This window comes from Carassius auratus, chromosome 25 (genome assembly GCF_003368295.1).
Source record: "Carassius auratus strain Wakin chromosome 25, ASM336829v1, whole genome shotgun sequence".
Taxonomy (NCBI): domain Eukaryota; kingdom Metazoa; phylum Chordata; class Actinopteri; order Cypriniformes; family Cyprinidae; genus Carassius; species Carassius auratus.
The window spans coordinates 15,361,067-15,381,400 of record NC_039267.1 but is presented as its reverse complement, the minus strand read 5'-3'; the positions used below and the strand labels follow the sequence as shown (position 1 = coordinate 15,381,400).

Sequence of the window (20,334 nt, the reverse complement as noted above, 5' to 3'; positions counted from 1 at the left end):
TACGCAGCGTCCCGAACTAACTAACGCTTTTGTGAGCTTTGCACTAAAGCATGTGACGTGGGTGCTTCTCAAAGTTTACGTGTAACCCAGTGTGTGTGTAGTGTGCTAAAATGATGTTCTTATTTTACCTGAACTACTTGACTTGTTCATTTCATCATCCCAACATCTCTCACCTCTGGCTGAAGCCCGGCAAACCAACTTGGGCACAGGAAATTCGTTGGTTTGTATGCCCAATCCCAGCATGCATCTGTGACATCAAACATATGCCTTCATTCTCATTTCTCATGCAAATCCAAAGAACTGGTCTCAGCTGTGTGTTACCTCTTTTCTGCTAAGTAAAAACTAAAATAGGGGTGTCTGTCGGAAAAACTTACACACACACACACACACACACACACACACATAAAGGTCTGCTGCTGTCAGTTTGGCAGTGCAGGGGGAAACATGCTGCTTTTAACATCGTTTGTAGTAGTTCCTCTCTTCCTCAGAGAGTTCTCGGTAATACTGGCACATCTGCTCAGCCAACCATCCTTGAAAGTCTTTCAATAGGATTGAAGCACCACCTGCCCCGTGTTCGAAAAGTCACAAAAAACTGGAATCTGTGAAAGCAGCAGAAGCTTCCCGAAAGCATAGGCAGATGCCTTTTTGCCCCGTCAATCCAGATAGATTTAATTCCTGGTTCAGGAACCATTGGTTTAAAGGACTTGAACCATTTGAGGAGCCAATTTTTATGTCCCAGATCCAACTTTTCTTGCGTGGAAACGTGAAATGGTGCAAGAATAGGCATGGCACGGTGTTAACAAAATATGTTCTAAAAAGATTTATCAAATATTCTATTAACGTTACTTGCCGGAATGTTCGGAACATTCCCCTGTTTGAGAACATGCAGCAGAATTTCCTGTCACACTGAGAACATTCGAGAAAATACCTGCATACACATCAAAATAGATTAATATTTTTTGACACAAAGTTGGGTCTGTTGGCGCATGGTGCTGTCAACCAATCAGAGGAGTCATGATTATATTCAAAGATTATATAAGTCACATGGCATTTGCTGAACAACTGCCATTGAGAGGAATTGTACATCTCCACTTTGTTTTAATCTTGTAAGAGTGAAAGAGCGAGATCCAACATTTTTGCACTTGCTCTTTGGAAGTTGATTTTACCAGCCTGGTTCCGGATTGTCAGTCTGTTAACTAATGGGAAAGACTGTGTGTTTTAAGATGTCCTGCCAAGTTCTTCCGTCCCTTTTCTCTTTAATTTGAAAACTAGATAATCACACCAGTGTTTTGAAACCGGTGTATTGCAAAAACTCCTGAAAGAGAGAAGAAAAGGTCTGTACAACATCCAATCAGACCAATGTTTTGGCACAAGTTCATTGGGTTCCACTTGGTGGAATGCAAACCAAATTAGACAGATGCCAACATGAGCATGCTCTCATTCCCAAAACCAGTAAAATTTATAATTTTAATGGGCCCTTTTATTTATTTATTTATTTATTTTATTTTTTTATTTTTTTTTGTATGATAAAAGATTGGCAATGTTTGGTTGGCAAGACCAGTTGGGGATTTTCTGAATTAAACAACTTCAACCGTGTTTCCACCGAAATTACCTGGATCAATTGTACCAGGAACTTTTTTGGCTACTGCAAGTTTCCTCACTGTATATTTACAAAAAGACGAAATATGATATCAAATACCACTGCCTCCTTTTGTTTTCTTTTAAATCTATTAAAAGCCACAGAAATTTAGTTCAGTGAAATGTGTTGGCCTGTATAGCCTAACGTTACATTACAGTTGAAATCTTTTTATTTTAACATATTAAACATATTTCAACATATAAATAGATTAATTGAATAAAGACCAAAGATTACCTGTTAGATTTATCAAAAACAAATTATATTTTATAATGTCAGAAGGACTAGCCGAGTTGAGACTGCTCTCGTTAGTAAACATGAGGACTGAGCTCCACTGATCGTGTGAAGCTGATCGTCTACAAAATCGGCGAAACACATTTTTAAATAGGCGCATATTTGAGTTTTAAATAATTGCATTCTCGCCTGAAATACTTTTAAAACGACATTTCATGACACAATAACAGTAATATTTTGAAAAATATCTATATAAATGGTGGTTGAAATCGCAATGCTGCGTGAACTCAACCAATCAGCAACCGCCCCCGAAAGTTTCACACCTTTGAAAAAGTACTACCTTGTGAGCAGGGACTTCCTGGGGGGCAATCTTTTACCCTGAACTTTATTTAGATCCTGGTTCCTGTGGTGGAAACACACCGAGTACCAGCCCAAAAGTCCCTAGTTCCTGGGTAAAGTTCCAGCGTTGGAACTACAATACAGTTCGCAGCTGTATTGTAGATCAAAAAGCTCTTCACATTCCCGTACCAGAATGTGATAGTTCTTTGAAATAGAGCATGATTGGTAACCGCAAGAGCAGCCCTCCTCAGCAATTACTATTTTTCTCTCATAGTCGTTTTTATGGATCATAGGGTCCGTAAAGACCCTCAAGCGGACAGTGATGGCTTTAGTGCTTTGAGGTATAGTGCGTTATGCCACACACTTATCCTCAATGTCATCAGCCAAGGCTTTTTATTGAGCCTCACCATAATTGCTGGGAAAGATATTCGTCATTGTCATGAATAAAACAGGACCACATGTGGCGGCCCGGCCCTGCAGAGATGGACAGTTTCTGCAGTCCTTGGACGTCGCCCGCTGTTGTTTACCATCACAATAAAGGTCACGGGCCGGACCTGTCGTCTTTGGCCACATGCCGATTTTTGGAGTGCCTCATCGATGGTGGTGCACCTGGAGTCCTTTTCTCTTCCCGTCTTTCTTTCTCTCTCTCTCTCTCTCTGTCTCTGTCTCTTCTATTACTCCAGATCAGATGGGCTGCGCTAAATATAGTCCAACAAAGGAGCTACAAAGCACAGCTGTGACCTTCAAGACTACCTAGCTGCCCTAGCCACACAACGTCCTCCCTCTCTCCCCATCTACCTCGCTCTCATCTGCCATTTGTCTTTCAGTGTAAACAGTGTTTTATGGGTTGTGTGCTTAGGCTTGATAGTGTGGAAAAAGCAGTGTTGTTTTTGGTTGTCCTGCTGAGAGCAGAGCATGCATTAATCATCAAAAGCTTTAACCGAACAGCACAAAAGCTCATTTCATTCCGCACTGTACCGTATATTTTCAGTGTCCTGTATACAGGTGTATTATTGATTGTACTTTCATTTACGGCCTGAAACATACTCTCCCAAGGACGTGAATTAGCGATGAGCACTTTCGAAACACTGCTTTGTGACGTTTCGAAACCTTTGTAAATCATTCTTTTTTTTATTAACGTTTCGAAGCATGTTGCAAACTGGCAACGTTATTTTACGTAACCTTTACATTAGTTTAGTAAATGAAGCTTCGTTATGTCACAACTCTTTCAAAATGGACATATAATGGACATGCGCGTAAAACGTCAGTTTTCTCTTCCAGGTTGACCACTGTCATGATGGGAGCAACAGATTGAAAATCTCTCGGAGAGGGTTAAATTTGACTCTAGTTTAATAGCACAGATAATGAGCGTAACTTTGTCGCCCCCTAGAGCACTTAGGTTTGTTACCGCAATGCAAGGTCACGTATTAAGTAACCAAGCCACGTTTTTCATTCACATCTGCGTTTGGGTACTTGTGTTGAGAATGTTTCTGGCCTTAGGAGGAAATGTTTTCATTTTCAAAGTATATTTGATATGCCTGATTCATTTGAACACATTTCCCGAATTTTTTTTTTTTTTTTAATGAATCGGTAAAAAAAAAAAAGGCAAAACAAATTAGTTTGAGACATCAATCAAAGGTTTTTCCAGAAGTGTGGCATTTTACGTGTTCTTTTTTTAAGTAATTATCAGATTATTAGTAGTATTATCAGTATAATTTGTATTATTATATTGGAAATTTCTCAACAGATACCAGTCAGTAGATTGAGTGATTTGGTTTGTTTGGATTGTTCAGAGAGCCGAAAAACCAAAAAATGCTCATCTCATTCAATAGTTTGTTTCTGTTATCACTCAAAAGTTTTCCAGTAGTGCTTATATCAGGTTTTTTGTGTACTCTATTTTCCAGACTATAAGTCTCACTTTTTTTCATAGTTTGACTGGTCCTGCGACTTATAGTTAGGTGTGACTTATTTATCAAAATTAATTTGACATGATAAGAGAAATGAACTAAGAGATATGAACCAAGAGAAAACATTAACGTTTACAGCCGTGAGAGGGCGCTCTGTGCTGCTCAGTGCTCCTGTTGTCTACACTGAAGACATAGAGCGCCCTCTCGCGGCTGTAGATGGTAATGTTTTCTCTTGGTTCTTGATTCTAAATAAATGTGACTTATAGTCCAGTGCGACTTATATATGTTATTTTCCTCATCATGACGTATTTTTGGACTGATGCGACTTATACTCGACGTATAGTCTGAAAAATACGGTATTTGGTATTTTAAGTATTTGGTTAAAATGCGATTTTAACAGTGTTACTGGTTATGATAAATTAGGTTGTTTTATACAATCAATAAGAGTCAGTGAAGTCAATTCGGAAAGTCATGTTAGAAATTTGGTTCATTCAGACAGTTTCAAATGACTGATTCATCGATTATCATTCAAAATGTATTCATTTTAAAAGGGCAAAAGTCCATTTTATTGTTATGCAAATTTGTGTTCTTTATAAATATTATATATGTTTGAGTTTAATGCTGTCATTATCCTAATTGTTTTTTTTTTTTAAGTTTTGCATTGCTCAAGTTTCAAACATATCACTACCTTAAATGTTTTACTTCCAAACAAACTTCTCACACACAATCCACTGATTTAAAAAGCTTTGCAAATAGGTTTTCTCCAAATCATTCAAAGACGGATTCGTTCGCAGATTCACTACATTAAATCGTAACAAGACCATTGTTTAATGTGTGTGATTCCAACAGCTTTTCTTTGTGCTGTCCTTTTTCTTCACCCACAGTCACCGAAGCCGTGATGAAGAAAGGGTCTCAAAGGCTGGGCCACTTCCCGTACCCACTAAGATGGTGGAGGAGAAGCCGAAAGAGCAGACGGCAGCCAGAGAAGAGAAACAGCTCCCCCCTCTGCCAGGTCAGAGGTCACTACACATGAAACACACTGTGATCGAACATGCATTATTCTCAGCCTGGGTTTGTGCGGTGACGAGCAGCAGGAGTTTGTCAGACATGACAGTGTCTTCACACCTGCTCCGTCCTGCTGGGCGTCTCTGTGACCTCCCAGAGCGCGACACGCTCCTGTGATGACACTTTTGTGTGTGCGCGTGAACTGAAATACTCAGTGTGCTTTGATCTCCTCAGAGCCCAAGCCTGTGTACGCTCAACCCGGCCAGCCTGACGTGGACCTGCCTGTCAGTCCGGCAGACGCCCCAGTGCCCAGCGTCACGCACGATGACAGCATCTTACGGTGCGCCTCACTAACTTTCCCCAAACTCAATGTTTTAGAGATATCGAGAATGAAATGTCCTAGATGTCCTTATTGTGTGTGTGTCCACCCTTAGGCCGAGCATGAAGCTGGTGAAGTTTAAGAAGGGCGAGAGCGTCGGGTTGAGACTCGCTGGAGGGAATGACGTTGGGATATTTGTGGCGGGAGTTTTGGAGGACAGTCCTGCTGCTAAAGAGGGCCTGGAGGAGGGAGACCAGATTCTCAGGGTGAGACGACCAGGTTTTGATTCACTCTTACCACTTCACTGATTAATTAATGCAACTTCTGTCTAAAAGCTGTTTATATAAGCACTTGATGAATTCATCAGGTAGCTGTATGTTTGATGTTACTGAGGAAGCGAGAGCTCTGGAAAAACAACTCAACAGTGACCACATACTCCCATGAATCATTGCGGTTTCACATTTAAATAGCTTAAATATTAGTGTATGAATTAATATTTTGGAATAAACTTCCAATATTTGTATGATTCATGGTCAGAAGTGTCATTTTGAGCATCTGTTTCTGATTTGATTGATTTCTGATTCGAGGTGCAGTGCTTCATGGGATTTGTAGTTCAGAGGTTTGGTTTGGTTTGATTTACGGCTCCTTACTGGTTAGTTTTTTTTTAATGCTTAAAATAAATTGAATTCTGGAACCATTTTTATAATAACTAGTATTTATAATAATACACATTTTTGTAATATGAACAAAATATTAGCAACATGTACAAAAAATATAATAAAATAGACAATAGCATTTGGTTAAATTAAAATTATTTAAAGTATTTTAGTATTGTTTATTTATTATACAATTTCTGTTCAGTTTTAGTGTTTTTTTTTTTATCATTCTTTTTAGTTCTTATTAATGTTGGTTTCAGTTATAGTTTAGTTATTTTTGTTAAGTTAAACTAGCTGAATAGAGTTTAAGTTTTTTAATATGACTTTTTTCATGTTTATTTCAATTAACTCTTTTTTTATGGTTTCCATTTTAGTTGCTGTAATAACTCTGGGCTGATGTTTTTCATATTAATGTGTGTGTGTGTGTGTGTGTGTGTGTGTTTGTGTGTGTGTGGGACTGAGCATTTCTGTCTGATGTTGATAACTGCTTGATTTATGCTCAAGTCATTTCATCTCTTCCAGTTTGTCAGCAGTTGAGCCTGAAGATGTTTGTGGTGGCGTTTAGCTCTTGTGATGAATAACTCGAGTGGGACTCTTAAAGGCCTGTGGGTGAAGGGAAATTTGGTGTTCCCGGCTTTATAACCTTCTGTTTACGGGCTCTTTAATGGAAGTCCTAGTTTTATGGCGGTTCGCACTTCCAAAATGTCCCTCTCGTGCTGTATAGATGCCGTTAAACCTCAGTGTGTGTGCAGATGCTTGCCTTCTCTCAGGATGGTTTCCCTGGTGACGTTGGTTTCCATCTCCTTTCTGCCAAACGCAGCCTCTTTCTCTTCCTCTCTGGGTTTTTCCAATGTGTCTATTCTTTATTCTGAACATTTGTCACCTTCCCTTTCTCAAAAACCTCACCACACAAATCTGTCTTGAAACTTTCCTCTCATTCATTAGACCTCTTTAGAGAGGATTTTGGTTCCTAATGGCTTTTCTCTAAACCCTCCCCAGGTAAACAATGTGGATTTTGCAAACATCATCCGCGAGGAGGCAGTGCTGTTTCTGCTGGACCTGCCCAAAGGAGAGGAGGTCACCATCCTGGCCCAGAAAAAGAAAGATGGTGAGGATATGTCAGCTCTTAAAATTTAATACGAATCCCTGTTCATAAACCATTGTGCCTAAAGTTTAATTTGACTGTCTGCGTTCTGCACCGGTCCATGCAGTGTTGGCATGATGCTAATTTTCAACAACAGAAGTGTCCCGCACACAGTGCAGAAGTAAACTCATGCCTTTGTACTTTCCTTATGTAATACATGATACATTTCTGGAAAATGTGATTTGATTTAGGCCAGGGTTTGGTTTTGGTTTTGATTTTGACCAAGATTTTTAAGTTTGGGTTTGTTATAACAATGTCTGAATAGCTATTTGGCTAAAAATTTAAGTAGCATCAGAGGAAAAGCATAAATGTGAGAAACTTTTGCTTTTAGCCAGTTACTTGATCAAAAACAAATGTGTTATCCTGATATCTCATTCAAAGCTACTTAAAATTGCTTTTCTTAAGTTAGCTGACTGAAACACAAAAATGGACATTTGTAATTGGACCGTTTTTGCTTCGTAATATGCAGAAGGATGAGGAGATGGGATCTTGTACAACATCATTATATTATGAAAGTTAAAAAATTCAACATAAAGAATAAACTGTATTAATCTGATCTGGTTCAGGCTGTCTTATAAACTAAACCAGATAAGACCAGCAAAACACCTTCAACTGTTTCCAGCATTTTATCAGAAACGCAAAATAATAATAGCGTAAATCTCTTTGCTTCCCAGTGTATCGGCGCATTGTAGAGTCTGACGTAGGTGACTCGTTCTACATCAGGACCCATTTTGAGTACGAGAAGGAGTCGCCCTACGGTCTGAGCTTCAATAAGGGCGAGGTCTTCAGAGTGGTCGACACTCTTTACAACGGCAAACTGGGCTCTTGGCTCGCCATCCGCATCGGCAAGAACCACCAAGAGGTGGAGCGGGGCATCATCCCCAACAAGAATAGGTGCTGATGCCATTTCTACTAGTTTGCATCGAGTCATGTGCTTAATACGTAGAGTTGTTGAAGTTTGAGCTGTTGCTTTATGTTCTCCGCAGGGCTGAGCAGTTATCGAGTGTCCAATACACTCTCCCAAAGACTCCAGGAGGGGATCGGGCTGATTTCTGGAGATTCAGAGGCCTCCGTAGCTCCAAACGCAACCTGAGGAAGAGCAGAGAGGACCTTTCTGCTCAACCCGTCCAAACAAAGTTCTCCGCTTATGAAAGAGTGGTGCTTCGAGAAGGTAGGCTGTTTCTAGACCTGCTGTTAGTTGCTTTGGTTATTTCAGGTTTGAGCTTCTGTTTTGAAGCTAAGCTAATCATTTTCAGTTTGTATGTTGATGTTTGCATTGAAAGGACAATGTTTTGTAGATATCTAGTTAACCTGTTGTTTCTCCTGCTTAAAAAGCTGGTTTCTTGAGGCCCGTGGTCATTTTTGGGCCTATTGCGGATGTTGCAAGAGAGAAACTGTCCAGAGAGGGACCTGACCTCTTTGAGCTTGCAAGTAAGTGCTGCGTAATGAGATTTTTCAGTTTTTCTTATATTAAGAAGGTATAAAACCTCTTTATCTCCTTGCCTCAGAGAGTGAACCCAGAGATGCAGGCACAGACCAGCGCAGCTCTGGAATCATCCGTCTCCATACCATTAAGCAGATCATTGACCGAGTGAGTATGGACTCGGATAATTTAGTTAACTGCCATTCCATCTGCTCGGCTCGTGAGCGTAGATTCACAGACCCTGCAAAGATCCAGCTGGTGTTTCACCATCCTGTTTGTGCTGCTAGGACAAGCATGCTGTGCTGGACATCACCCCCAACGCGGTGGATCGTCTGAATTACGCCCAGTGGTACCCCATCGTGGTGTTCCTGAATCCCGACAGCAAGCAGGGTGTCAAGAACATGAGGACCAGGCTCTGTCCCGAGTCCAGGAAGAGCGCCCGGAAACTGTATGAGCGTGCTCTCAAACTGAGAAAGAACAACCATCACCTCTTCACCAGTGAGTAGACACAGAAATCAAAATAATAGCATTGGAGTCCATGGAACACAAAAGGAGCAATTTTAAAGCATGTCCAGGACAATCTAGTCCATATCACAAATGAGAACTTTTGCAAGCTACGAAAGTACCATAAAAGTTTTTTTAAATGCAAGTACCACTTGTGGTGTATTTGTAGTTTAGTAAATTGCGCCTCTACTTCCTTCTAGCCACTATCAACTTAAACAACATGAACGAGGGCTGGTATGGCGCTTTGAAAGAGACCATCCAGCAGCAGCAGAACCAGTTGGTCTGGGTCTCAGAGGGCAAGGTAAGCCTCTCTAGTTTGATGCCTCAATTTCCAAATGTTTCTTATGTGTCTAGAGCCACACCCCCCCATTTATGAGTCAACGCAACACTACTGATTGATCAGTCGTGGTCATTCTGTGGATAAATATTTAGCTATAGTTACACTGTATTTGAAACTGATTAATTATTTTGACAACACTAACACTGCCAATGCTTCAATAAAAAATAATTACATAACTGAAATTGTAATTAGTGGTTGACCTATATATAGCTTTTATTTATATATATTGCAATTGGGATCTGTTTTTTTTTTTGTTTGTTTGGTTGGACTTTTATTTTGACATCACTAAAACCACAATGGCTGAATGAATAACAAATATATAAATGCATTTTAATAAGTGGTTAACCGATATATCAACAATGCTGTTTGAAATGTTATAATTATTGCCATTTGATGATCAGTATTTATGTTTGTCAGAGTTTTCAGAAGAATTTGGCTTTCTATTATTAGTAAACTGTATAACTGAATAAATGTTAATTACATAACCATAGTTAAAATTGAAAAACTGAATAAATCTGAATATAGCTTTTAGCCTATATATATATCTGATGCAATAAACAAAAAGTCTAATATCGGCCGATAACCGATATCAAACAAATAAGTGGTGTATCCCTAAAACAAGTACAAGTTATGTTTATTTTTTGTCAATTCATTTATTTGGTTAGTACCCATGTAAAACATTCCATTCATTAACTATACTGAAAATAATAAAGCTTTAAAGAGCTAAAAAAGCAGAGCTATTTCTGCTTTTACACAGTTACAGTCCAAGTGTTTGATATGCATCAGTTTCCACTCTCATCCATTCATCATTTCATTTCCACTGCTGTGGGTCATCAAACTCATCCTAACCACCCCCCCCCCCCTCTCCACATGCAGGCAGATGGCGCTCCTGACGATGACCTTGACATCCACGACGACCGCCTCTCCTACCTCTCGGCACCGGGCAGTGAGTACAGCATGTACAGCACCGACAGCCGCCACACTTCTGACTACGAGGACACCGATACGGAGGGCGGGGCCTACACCGACCAGGAGCTGGATGAGACCATGAACGACGAGGTGGGCCTGCCCAGCGAGCCTGCCATCACACGCTCGTCCGAACCTGTCCGAGAGGACCCGCCGGTCATCCAGGACGCAGCTGGGTACCCGAGCTACCAGCATGCTGTGCCACAACTGGAGCCGGTGAACCGCATCGACCCGGCCGGGTTTAAGATGGCAGCTCCTCAGCAGGTACAGAATACGAGGACCATCATGTGTGTGTGTTGGTTTCTTTACTGTCATTCATGGGAACTTCTGTAAAGGTTTAAGTGGCTCATTTCGGCTGTGCAGTGCTTTTTGAACTTTTTAAAAATCAATATGCTTTTGTTGTTATTTCATGAAGTATTTCTATAAAAGATGCTCAGGCACTTAATTAAACAGAAAATACTAATTATAAGCTATTCACATACTGGCAAAAAATTAATAAGATGGAGCCTTACAAGATGGAAATAAGAAAGTTAGCCATTGTTTATTGAGATGAGTTGGGTTACATAAGGGTGTTTTTATTTATTTCATTGTTATCTATCTATCTATCTATCTATCTATCTATCTATCTGTCTGTCTATCTCTGTTATCTATCTATCTATCATTATTTGTTTTATATAAAAGTGCTATGTAGCTTGGTAGAATTTTTTTTTTACACTTATGTTTTTAAATATTATACTCATTTTTCTTTTTATCACACAAGATGTAATGATTCAAATCAGTCAAATTAATATCACACAAAAAAAAATCACAAAATTATATAAAATCTGTTGTTAATGCTTGCTGGTGTTTGTGTAGATGTCACTTCCTGGAGCATAATGACATTAAGGAATTGGCATTTGTTAGTTAAATGGATAAAGTTGGTCTCTAGGGCTTTGTTAGTTATTAAGATATAAGAGTAAAAGGCATTTACATTTCTTAAAATAAACCCCTGTAGTTTTTAAACTGAGTGCATTTACAAGTATAATACATTTTGATAACTGTCAGTTCAATTTAAAAACCAGACAACAACATTTGCTAGTTTTTCTGGTGATTCTTACTAATATGGTTTCAGTCTGTTTATATCTGATAAAATAACGCAAATGTATATCAGAATGTACTGCATGGTAGAAATGACCATATTACTCAACAAAAGCCATTGTCTTTCCTTTAGCGCATTATCTGAAATGTAAACCTGTATTTCCTGCCCTAATAACATTTTAAACTGCGTATGCAACAGGACTGGACCACTACCTAGTTTCTGCTTCCTGTAAAGCTAAGGACACTATTTTATTCAAAAGCACACTTAAGTTTGTATGACCAGGTGATATCCTTTACCAGAAAAACTCTTGTTCATCTTTCAGTAGCTGTCAGTTAACCTGGTTAAGGATGCTTTGGTGGTCGTAGCTGCTGTTTGTAGCTGGTGCTGTCTGTAACCTCTTTGCCCCGTGCTCCACAGCAAACAGAGGCAGCTCTGGCCTCGCCGCCCCCTCCCTCTGCAGCGACAGCAGCGCCCCCTGCTGTACAACCCACCGCGCCAATAGTGGGTACGAACCCAGAGGAGCCGACTGGCACCCCTCAGGCCAACTCCCTTAACAGCCCCGTCCCCGTTCCCGATCCCCAGCCTGACCCTGAGCTCGCTCAGCCCCCAACACACGACCCCCACAAGTTGCTTCCTCCTGGCCCAGATCCAAAGGTACCAGCAGCACCAGAAGCTGGACCCGCTCCCGGTTGGGCCCGGTTCAGCCCAGCTCTCTCTTTCTCAGCCTTGCCTGTGTCTATCACTCTTTTCTTTGACTCCTCCCACTCCACTGTCTGCATGAATGCTCCGCCCACCCCACACGTGTGCTGCGTGTGTTCCTCTGTGTAACTGGTACACATGCACCACAGGAGGACGAGGGCCCATGCATAAGTAGAAGTGCCTCGTACTTCCTCTTGCATGGCTCCTAATTTATGATATTTCTTTCAGCTTGTTCTGTCTGTAGGGCTGGGCGATATATATATTGCTTAGTCATGAATACGGCTGCACGATCGTGACAAAAATCATTATTGTTGATTATTCTCTTGCAATTGTAATTGCGATTATTAATTACAATTGTCACAATTTACGATTATTACAATTTACATTGAATGATGTTTATACCCTTGTTTGATGCAACTGCATGCCGTATTTTTATATGAAAATAAACAACTGAAAACACATTAACTGAAAAACTTTTAGTGCTTTTCTGTAGTATTAAACCTCAAATGTAAACTGTTCATCAGATTGATTTCTTCTTTAAATTATAAAATAAAATTTGAATGGTATTATAATGTTATACTAAAACTAAGGGATAAACCCTTAAGATAACATGTAGAAAGAAAAAACGCATCTTAAGCACGCAGAATAACATATTGACTTTGGACGATTAATTGAACCATTACGTAATTGTGGCATCCATAATTGTAGTCGCGATTAGAAATTAAATTCATTTTGCAACCATAGTCATGAATGTTACCACTATTTTAAATGGTGCAACTTTGGGAATGTGTCGCTGTTTTACTGCACTTTTTATTTGGCCGATATATTTACAGACTTTTTTACAGTTGTGAGTTTGTATATCTTTCGCAATCCTCAGTTTATGTCTATCGAATATAAACTCAGAATTGCGAGAATTTTTTTTTTTTTCTCAATTGTGAGATTTAGACTCGGAAATGTAAACTATAAATGCAAAATTGGAAGAGTGGGATATAAATTCAAAATTGCGAGAACTTTTTAAATTGTGAGAAAAAAATTGCTAGTTTAAAAAGTCGCAATGACCTTTTTAATTATTTTTATTTTGTTGTGCAAAAAAAATTTATAAATAGAAATGCGAGATGTAAACTCAGAATTCAGATTCTTTAGAATCTATATAAATATAATTCGAACTGTAGAAATAAGATTAAATATTAAATATATATAATAATAAAATAAAAAATCTTAATTGCAGAATTTACATGTTCCAATTTTTTCTATTCTGTAGTATGAACAGACTTCCATAGAAAAGTCAGTAAATTAAAACGCTTTAATAAAATTCTGCATATTATGTCATTTATTTTCTTGTATTATTGTTTGCATCAACACAATTTTTATTGGAATATTTTCTCCCATATAATTTTTTGTGTGTGTGTGTATTTTGTGGGGGGAAAAAAAATTATTTATTGAACCGAAATTTCAATCTGTATCGCCTGGCCCTATTCTGTAGTGATAGCCGTGATGGTAGCGTTTGGCTTTGACCTGAATCTCACCTGTACGGACGACTGCTGGATGCACTGTAGACTTGTCACTTAATTGCAAACGGACCTTTCCCTGATTTGCAAGAATGGATTTCTGTAGTTGCATGTTAATTTAACCTGCAGACAGTACTTACAGCAATGTAAAAGGAAAACAACTGGACTAATCCTGCATAATGTCTTCATAACTAATGTTTCTTTTCATAGATGAAGACGTTATGTAAGAGCTTCTGTGATTATGTTAAGTTGTCTTCTAGGAGACGTTGGACCTTTTACAGCTCTACTGTCTTCAGGCTATACTTTGAAGCTTGAGAAGGAGCCTTTCAAACAATGACAATATAAATGTATTCACTTTTACTAAAGACGAGGAATCAAAGTGTGTAACCAAGTGGAGATGATGTACATGTTCGAAGGGCTTCTTATCAAACTGTAGAAATGTAGAGCTGAGTAGCAAGTTGGTAAGAAGCTTGTTTTATTGCACAATGAATTAATCGGTTATTAATGTTTTTTTTCCTGCTCAAGATTGAGTTTAAGTTCAGTGCTTGCAAGGTAGCGCCATATGTTTATACCAAACATTCATATAATGCCATAATTAATAATTGAGCACCAAAAATTATCGTAATTAGGCATCAAATCACTGCATTAAAATAAATCTGAGGGATCATGTGACATTGAAGACTGGAATAATGCTGAAAATTTGCTTTGCATCAGAGGAATTAATTATATTTTGAAAAGTTTTTTCAAAGAAATTGTATAGAAAATTTGCCATTGAATTATGAAATATAACCACATTATTTTGAAGCTATCATTTTTATTTACTTATTTTTTATTTTTTTGTTGGCAATGAATTTATTTGGTATATATTAAGTTTAAAACACAAAAACTGCTCATTTTAATATTTCTGTCCTTCTAATATTTTTTTGTTCTGCAAAATGCAATATGCATTATATTTTGTATAATTACTTCTTAGAAAAACTGACTATGATCATCTTATTTTTTCATTTCAGCAACAAAAGCCAAAAACCTGACCTTACCTAAAATCATACAAAATCATACCTTTTTTTTTTTTTTTTTTTTTTTACAACTGCCTTGCAAGTGCTTGCACTCTATTTCCTGAAGGAAATGCAAATCTAGTACTTAAATATTTATTTACAGCTAATTTTAAATATTTTGCCTGGTTCTTTTTTTGGGGGGCTCGGATTCATTAGCTCCAGTGACTGAGGTTGTTTTGCAAAATGTTCATATCTCGTTTGAGCCTTTTCAGTCAAACCGGCTCTCACAGCTGACGTTTTGTCCCTCACAGATGTATAAAAAGGATCTGTACAGCGTGGATGAGCCGGTGCGAGTGAACCACGGCGTGAAGCCTCCCCCTCCCCAGCAGCCGCAGCAGTCTTTAGCCCCCCCCACCTCGCTCTCCTACAGCCACCAGCCTGTCTACCAGGACCAACAGCCATACCGCCAGTACGAGCACCCGCCTTATGGCTATGACGGTGGCGGCTACGCACAACCAAAGCCTCACAATTATGACCCGCACCTGCACTACGACAACCGTGTGCCTCACTACAACGAGCAGTGGCCCCCTTACGACCAGCAGCAGACTTCACCCCAACCACCCCCTGCGCCCGGCTACCCTCAGGCCCACCACCCTCCTCCTCCTCCCCTGGGGTACGAACCCCGCTCTCCATACCAGGATGGCCCAACCAGGGATTTCAGCCCGCCTCAGTCCCAATACGATGGCGTGTCCCCAATGGGTTATGATAACCGTCCGCGGCACACTAAACCCGCTCCTGCGCGCTTTGAAGAGCCGCCTCCTCCGCCCCATTCAGTCTCCTACGACGCCCGCTCACCCTTCGAGTCCCATCCACATGGGTTCCCAGGCAATGCGCATCGCTCCCCTGATCCGCCCAAGCAGTATTATGGCGACGCTGCAATGAGACCCTCCTACAACCCTGGAGCGCCGAACCGAGGGTATAAACCAACGCCACACGAGCCCGTGATGAACTCTGAACCTCCCGCTCCGCCTCCCAAACCCGAGGCCGTCTCGTCTTCAGGAGATCCTCCTCACCCTGCAACTCCCAAACCATTGCCGCCTCCCCCCAGGGATGATGACGATGATGAAGACCCTGCCATGAAGCCACAGTCTGTGCTCAACCGGGTCAAAATGTTCGAGAACAAGCGCTCCGTGTCTGTTGACCGAGCCAAGGATACGCCAGAAGTAGCAGGAATTAAGGTACGTTTCTGTCCTTTTGATGAATGTGACCTTGGACCACAAAACCAGTCATAAGGGGCAGTTTTTCGAAATTGAGATTTATGCATCATCTGTATGAACAAGTTTTCCACTGATGTATGTTTGTTAGGATGAGACTATATTTGTCCGAGATATAATCTGAATCGAAAAAAATCTATATATTAAGGAAATCACTGTTGAAGTTCTTGGCAATGCATGGTACTAATCAAAAGTTAAGTTTTAATATATTTATGGTAGGAAATTTACAAAATATATTAAGGCAACGTAATGTTGTCCCAATACAATGTATTGTTGGCAATTGCTACTTCTGACTGGACTTGTGCTCCAGGGTCACATTTAACTTCCAGTTCTCCACTGAGGGCTTTGTTGGTAATAATGTAAACATGACTTAGTGCAAACTTTTGCTTAGAGAAGGGTGTGTAAATGTGTTGACCGAATGCATGCACTTTCTTCTTCAGCCCACAGATCTCCCAAAACCTGTGAGCACACCTGGTCCTGTGCTTAAAGCCAACTCTCTCAGCAACCTGGAGCAGGAGAAACCCTCTTACAGGTACAGCCACATACTTACTGTACTGTGAGATTGTTTAAGATGGTTTAAATGAAGTGTCTTATGCTCACCAAGGCTGCATTTATTTAATCAAAAATACAGTAAAAATATTAAATAACTTTAAAATATTATTGCAATTTAAAACAACAGTTTTCAATTTTAATATATTTTAAAATGTGATTCATTCCTGTGATAAACTGTATTTTCAGCATCATTCCTCCGGTCTTCATCGTCACATGGTCCTTCAGAAATCATTCTGATATACTGATTTGTTGATGTGTTGAAGCAGGGTTATTACAGTTAGCTAAGACTAAATCATGAAACATTTTCATTACTAATTAAAGAAAATAAGTTAACTGAAATTAAATAAAAAAAATTCTCATTTTCACTTAGTTTTACTTGATGTACTTAACTTAAAAATGAACGAAAACATTAAAAAACAATAAACATGTTTAGACGTAAGAACAAAACCTGACAAAAGCTAAATTACTAAAGCTTTAAAATTAAAATATAACAAAATTGATATATATTATTCTATTGTTTACATGATTTAGTTTCAAACTGACCTCTGTTTCACACTATTTTTAAGTAATAGTGGTTAGCAAACAGTATGTGTTGTTGGTGGAGAATGATATAATGTACTCCTGTAATGCCCTCTGCTGATTGGTCTTCCATTCTGAAAAATACCATAAGATGTTCCATAATACAGTTAAGATGTCTCCTTATGATGATTTTTTTTCCTGCTCCTAGAGCCCCAGAGCCCCAGAAACCTCAGCCGCGTGTAGGGGACGACGTGGTCCGCTCCAACCACTATGACCCAGATGAAGATGAAGAGTATTACAGGAAGCAGCTGTCGTATTTTGACCGCCGCAGCTTTGACAGCAAGGCCATGAATCAGCCCAACACTGCAATCAGTCGCTTCCACGAGCCGCCCAAACCTCCTCAGACCCAGATCGCATATCCTTTCGCCAGGTACATTCTCACACACTAGACAGACAGTATTAACTCTTGTATCTTGATGGAGCTCTTGTGTGTGTATGTGTGTATATATATATATATATATATATATATATATATATCGCATATCCTTTCGCCAGGTACATTCTCACACACTAGACAGACAGTATTAACTGTATATATATATATATATATATATATATATATATATATATATTAGGGGTGTAACGATACGCGTATTCGTATTGAACCGTTCGGTACGACGCTTTCGGTTCGGTACGCGGTACGCATTATGTATACCGAACGGTTCGTTGGAGTAATTAATTATATTTGAAAAAAAAAAAAAGAGAGAGAGAGAAATATAATGATATGCGTTCAACAAGGTAGCCCAATAACCCAAACAACGTAACAGGCAACGCCCCTGACACTCCCGAAGAAGAAAAAAACACCATCTTATATGTTTATGTTAGGCTACTCAGCAGGCGCTCGCTCACTCAGTACACGCTGAAGGCTCGTTGCAAAACAGCCAATGCGTTTAACAGACTAGAAATGAGAAGATCCTCCAATAACCAACAGGTCTGGTGTTTGGGTGCACTTTGGATTCCCTTTAAGCTATAATGGTGATGGCAAGAGAGTGGTGGATAAAAAAACAACGGTATGTCGCATCTGCAACATGACAGGGTACACCAGCGGAAAAAAAAAAAAAAAAAAAAAAAACACCAGCGGGAATATCTGGGATATATGCGTCAGTACTATCTGGGAAAAGACGAAAAAAAGGAGAAACATGCACGCAGCATTTAGACACTATAGCTTACAGGGAATCCAACCCAAACACCAGACCTGTTGGTTATTTTAGGATCTTATATTTCTGGTCTGTTAAAGGCATTCGACATTTTGCAACGAGCCTTCAGCGCGTGCTGAGTGAGCGAGCGCCTTAGGGGCCGTTCACATATCGTGCCTAAAAACGCATGGAAAACGCTAAGCGCGTCTTTCTCCTCCTTTCCAAAGCGCTTGGGCAGAAGCGCTCATGAGGCGTCTTTGCTAAGCAACAATGACGTGCTCTCTCCATGAGACGCGGAAATTTCAGCGAAGGATAAATGGATTTGCAGCTCTAAAAATCGCTTGCAGTAGCGCTGCTACTAAATTTATTTCAAAATTGCAATCCATATACAACTATGATCAGCTGATCCTTCATCTTGGCTGAGCTCTCAACGTTGTTACGGGAAAGGATGAAGCTGATTGGTTAGTTCTTGTCACATGACCCGCGGTGCGCTTGCGGCATTCTGAAAAGTTGAGATGTTTTTACATTTTGCTGTATCTAAAACGTATCGAACCGAACCGAACCGAACCGTGACATCAGTGTATCGTATCGAACCGAACCGTGAATTTTGTGAACCGTTACACCCCTAATATATATATATATATATATATATATATATATATATATATATATTTATATATATATCACAGTCTTTCACACACTTTCCGTTTCAGGACGGAGTCTGTGGAAAAGGTGAGTCCTGTGGACAAGAGGTACGAGCCCTTGCCGTCTGTCAACCCGCCACCTGCTCCATACAGCCAGCCCACACCGGCTGCTCCACCCACATCCCTGCCCAAACTCAGCAACATCGAGGGTAAGAATGAGTCTGGAGTGTTCATGGTACTTTGGGCTTTGTGGACTTCAAGAAAATGTGTATTTGTTTACACTCTCACTAGTTTAATTTGTCTGCTAATAATGTCCAACAGTGTTTAAACAAACATCACAGGAAGACGTCTTTTTTTTTTTTTTTTTTTACAAATTTCCAGCAGTGTCTTTTTCATTACATCTCAAATTATATATTGTGTTTGATAGCTTACCATTTTGTAAATTGCATTTTAAACATTTTTGGAATACAAACGCTTGACTCTGTGATTACACACAAATAATATTTCACATTTATTGCATAATTAAAAAAACAACAATTGCAGAATGACTGAAAATTCTACTTTGTTAAATCTCTGTTTTGAAACGTCTTTTTGGTATATGCGAAAAAAGTACACAAGCTTAAACAAAACTTGACAGTAAATTTTTTTTAAGTACAGATTATTTTTACACCATAAATAAATGACATTAAACATATAAAGAAGTACCACCCCGTTGCATAATGCATGGCCATATTGTCAATGTTCTTAAATTGCCAACATTTCAAAAATCTATGCTAATACCAATGAGATTGCATAATTTTTTACACCACATCATAAACTGGATGCATTCTCTCTGATCTCCCAGTGAACTCGATGCCAGATCCTCACAGCTCTCCCAAAGCCAAACCGGACTTGTTGGCTCTCAGAGCTCCAACCCGGGATGACCCCATCCAGAACAGCTACCTGCCCCCCAAGTCTACTATCAACGGCATGGATGCCCCTCCCAAAACACTAAGCGTCCCTACTAGCTACAACCGCTATGTCCCCAAGCCTTACACCAGCTCCGCCCGACCCTTCGAGCGCAAGTTCGAGAGCCCTAAATTTAACCACAACCTGCTTCCCAATGACACACAGTCCAAACCCAGTGTGAACAACAATCTGAAACCTCAAATCTCGCCCCAGCCCCTGGACACAGACAGCGGGGTCGACACTTTCACATGCACCATGGACAACAGGCCCAAGTATCAGCACAACAACATCAATGCACTTCCCAAGGCTGTTCCCGTCAGGTAAGATGATGAAACAACATCAGCCAGAGCGAGATTCATTACTTTTGTTTACTTAACAACTCACTCACTGTGTTTACATGGACAACAATAGTCCAATTTTAGCACGATTAAGACAATACTCTGATTAA

General features: G+C 39.7%; 1 protein-coding gene across 4 annotated transcripts in view; it reads left to right on the top strand.

Annotated features, from left to right (window-relative positions):
- LOC113043481 (tight junction protein ZO-1-like) overlaps positions 1-20,334 on the top strand; it is a 141,382-nt gene that overhangs the window by 113,077 nt on the left and 7,971 nt on the right. For all 4 annotated transcript variants that reach the window (XM_026202900.1, XM_026202903.1, XM_026202901.1 and 1 more), the window contains 17 exons: positions 5,001-5,128; positions 5,356-5,461; positions 5,556-5,706; positions 7,096-7,204; positions 7,915-8,134; positions 8,227-8,411; positions 8,576-8,671; positions 8,749-8,831; positions 8,951-9,161; positions 9,368-9,468; positions 10,384-10,737; positions 11,969-12,205; positions 15,065-15,991; positions 16,468-16,559; positions 17,307-17,528; positions 19,008-19,147; positions 19,783-20,206. In XM_026202900.1, coding sequence (XP_026058685.1) covers positions 5,001-5,128; positions 5,356-5,461; positions 5,556-5,706; positions 7,096-7,204; positions 7,915-8,134; positions 8,227-8,411; positions 8,576-8,671; positions 8,749-8,831; positions 8,951-9,161; positions 9,368-9,468; positions 10,384-10,737; positions 11,969-12,205; positions 15,065-15,991; positions 16,468-16,559; positions 17,307-17,528; positions 19,008-19,147; positions 19,783-20,206 — 3,786 coding nt within the window. The remainder of the gene's footprint in view (positions 1-5,000; positions 5,129-5,355; positions 5,462-5,555; positions 5,707-7,095; positions 7,205-7,914; positions 8,135-8,226; positions 8,412-8,575; positions 8,672-8,748; positions 8,832-8,950; positions 9,162-9,367; positions 9,469-10,383; positions 10,738-11,968; positions 12,206-15,064; positions 15,992-16,467; positions 16,560-17,306; positions 17,529-19,007; positions 19,148-19,782; positions 20,207-20,334) is intronic.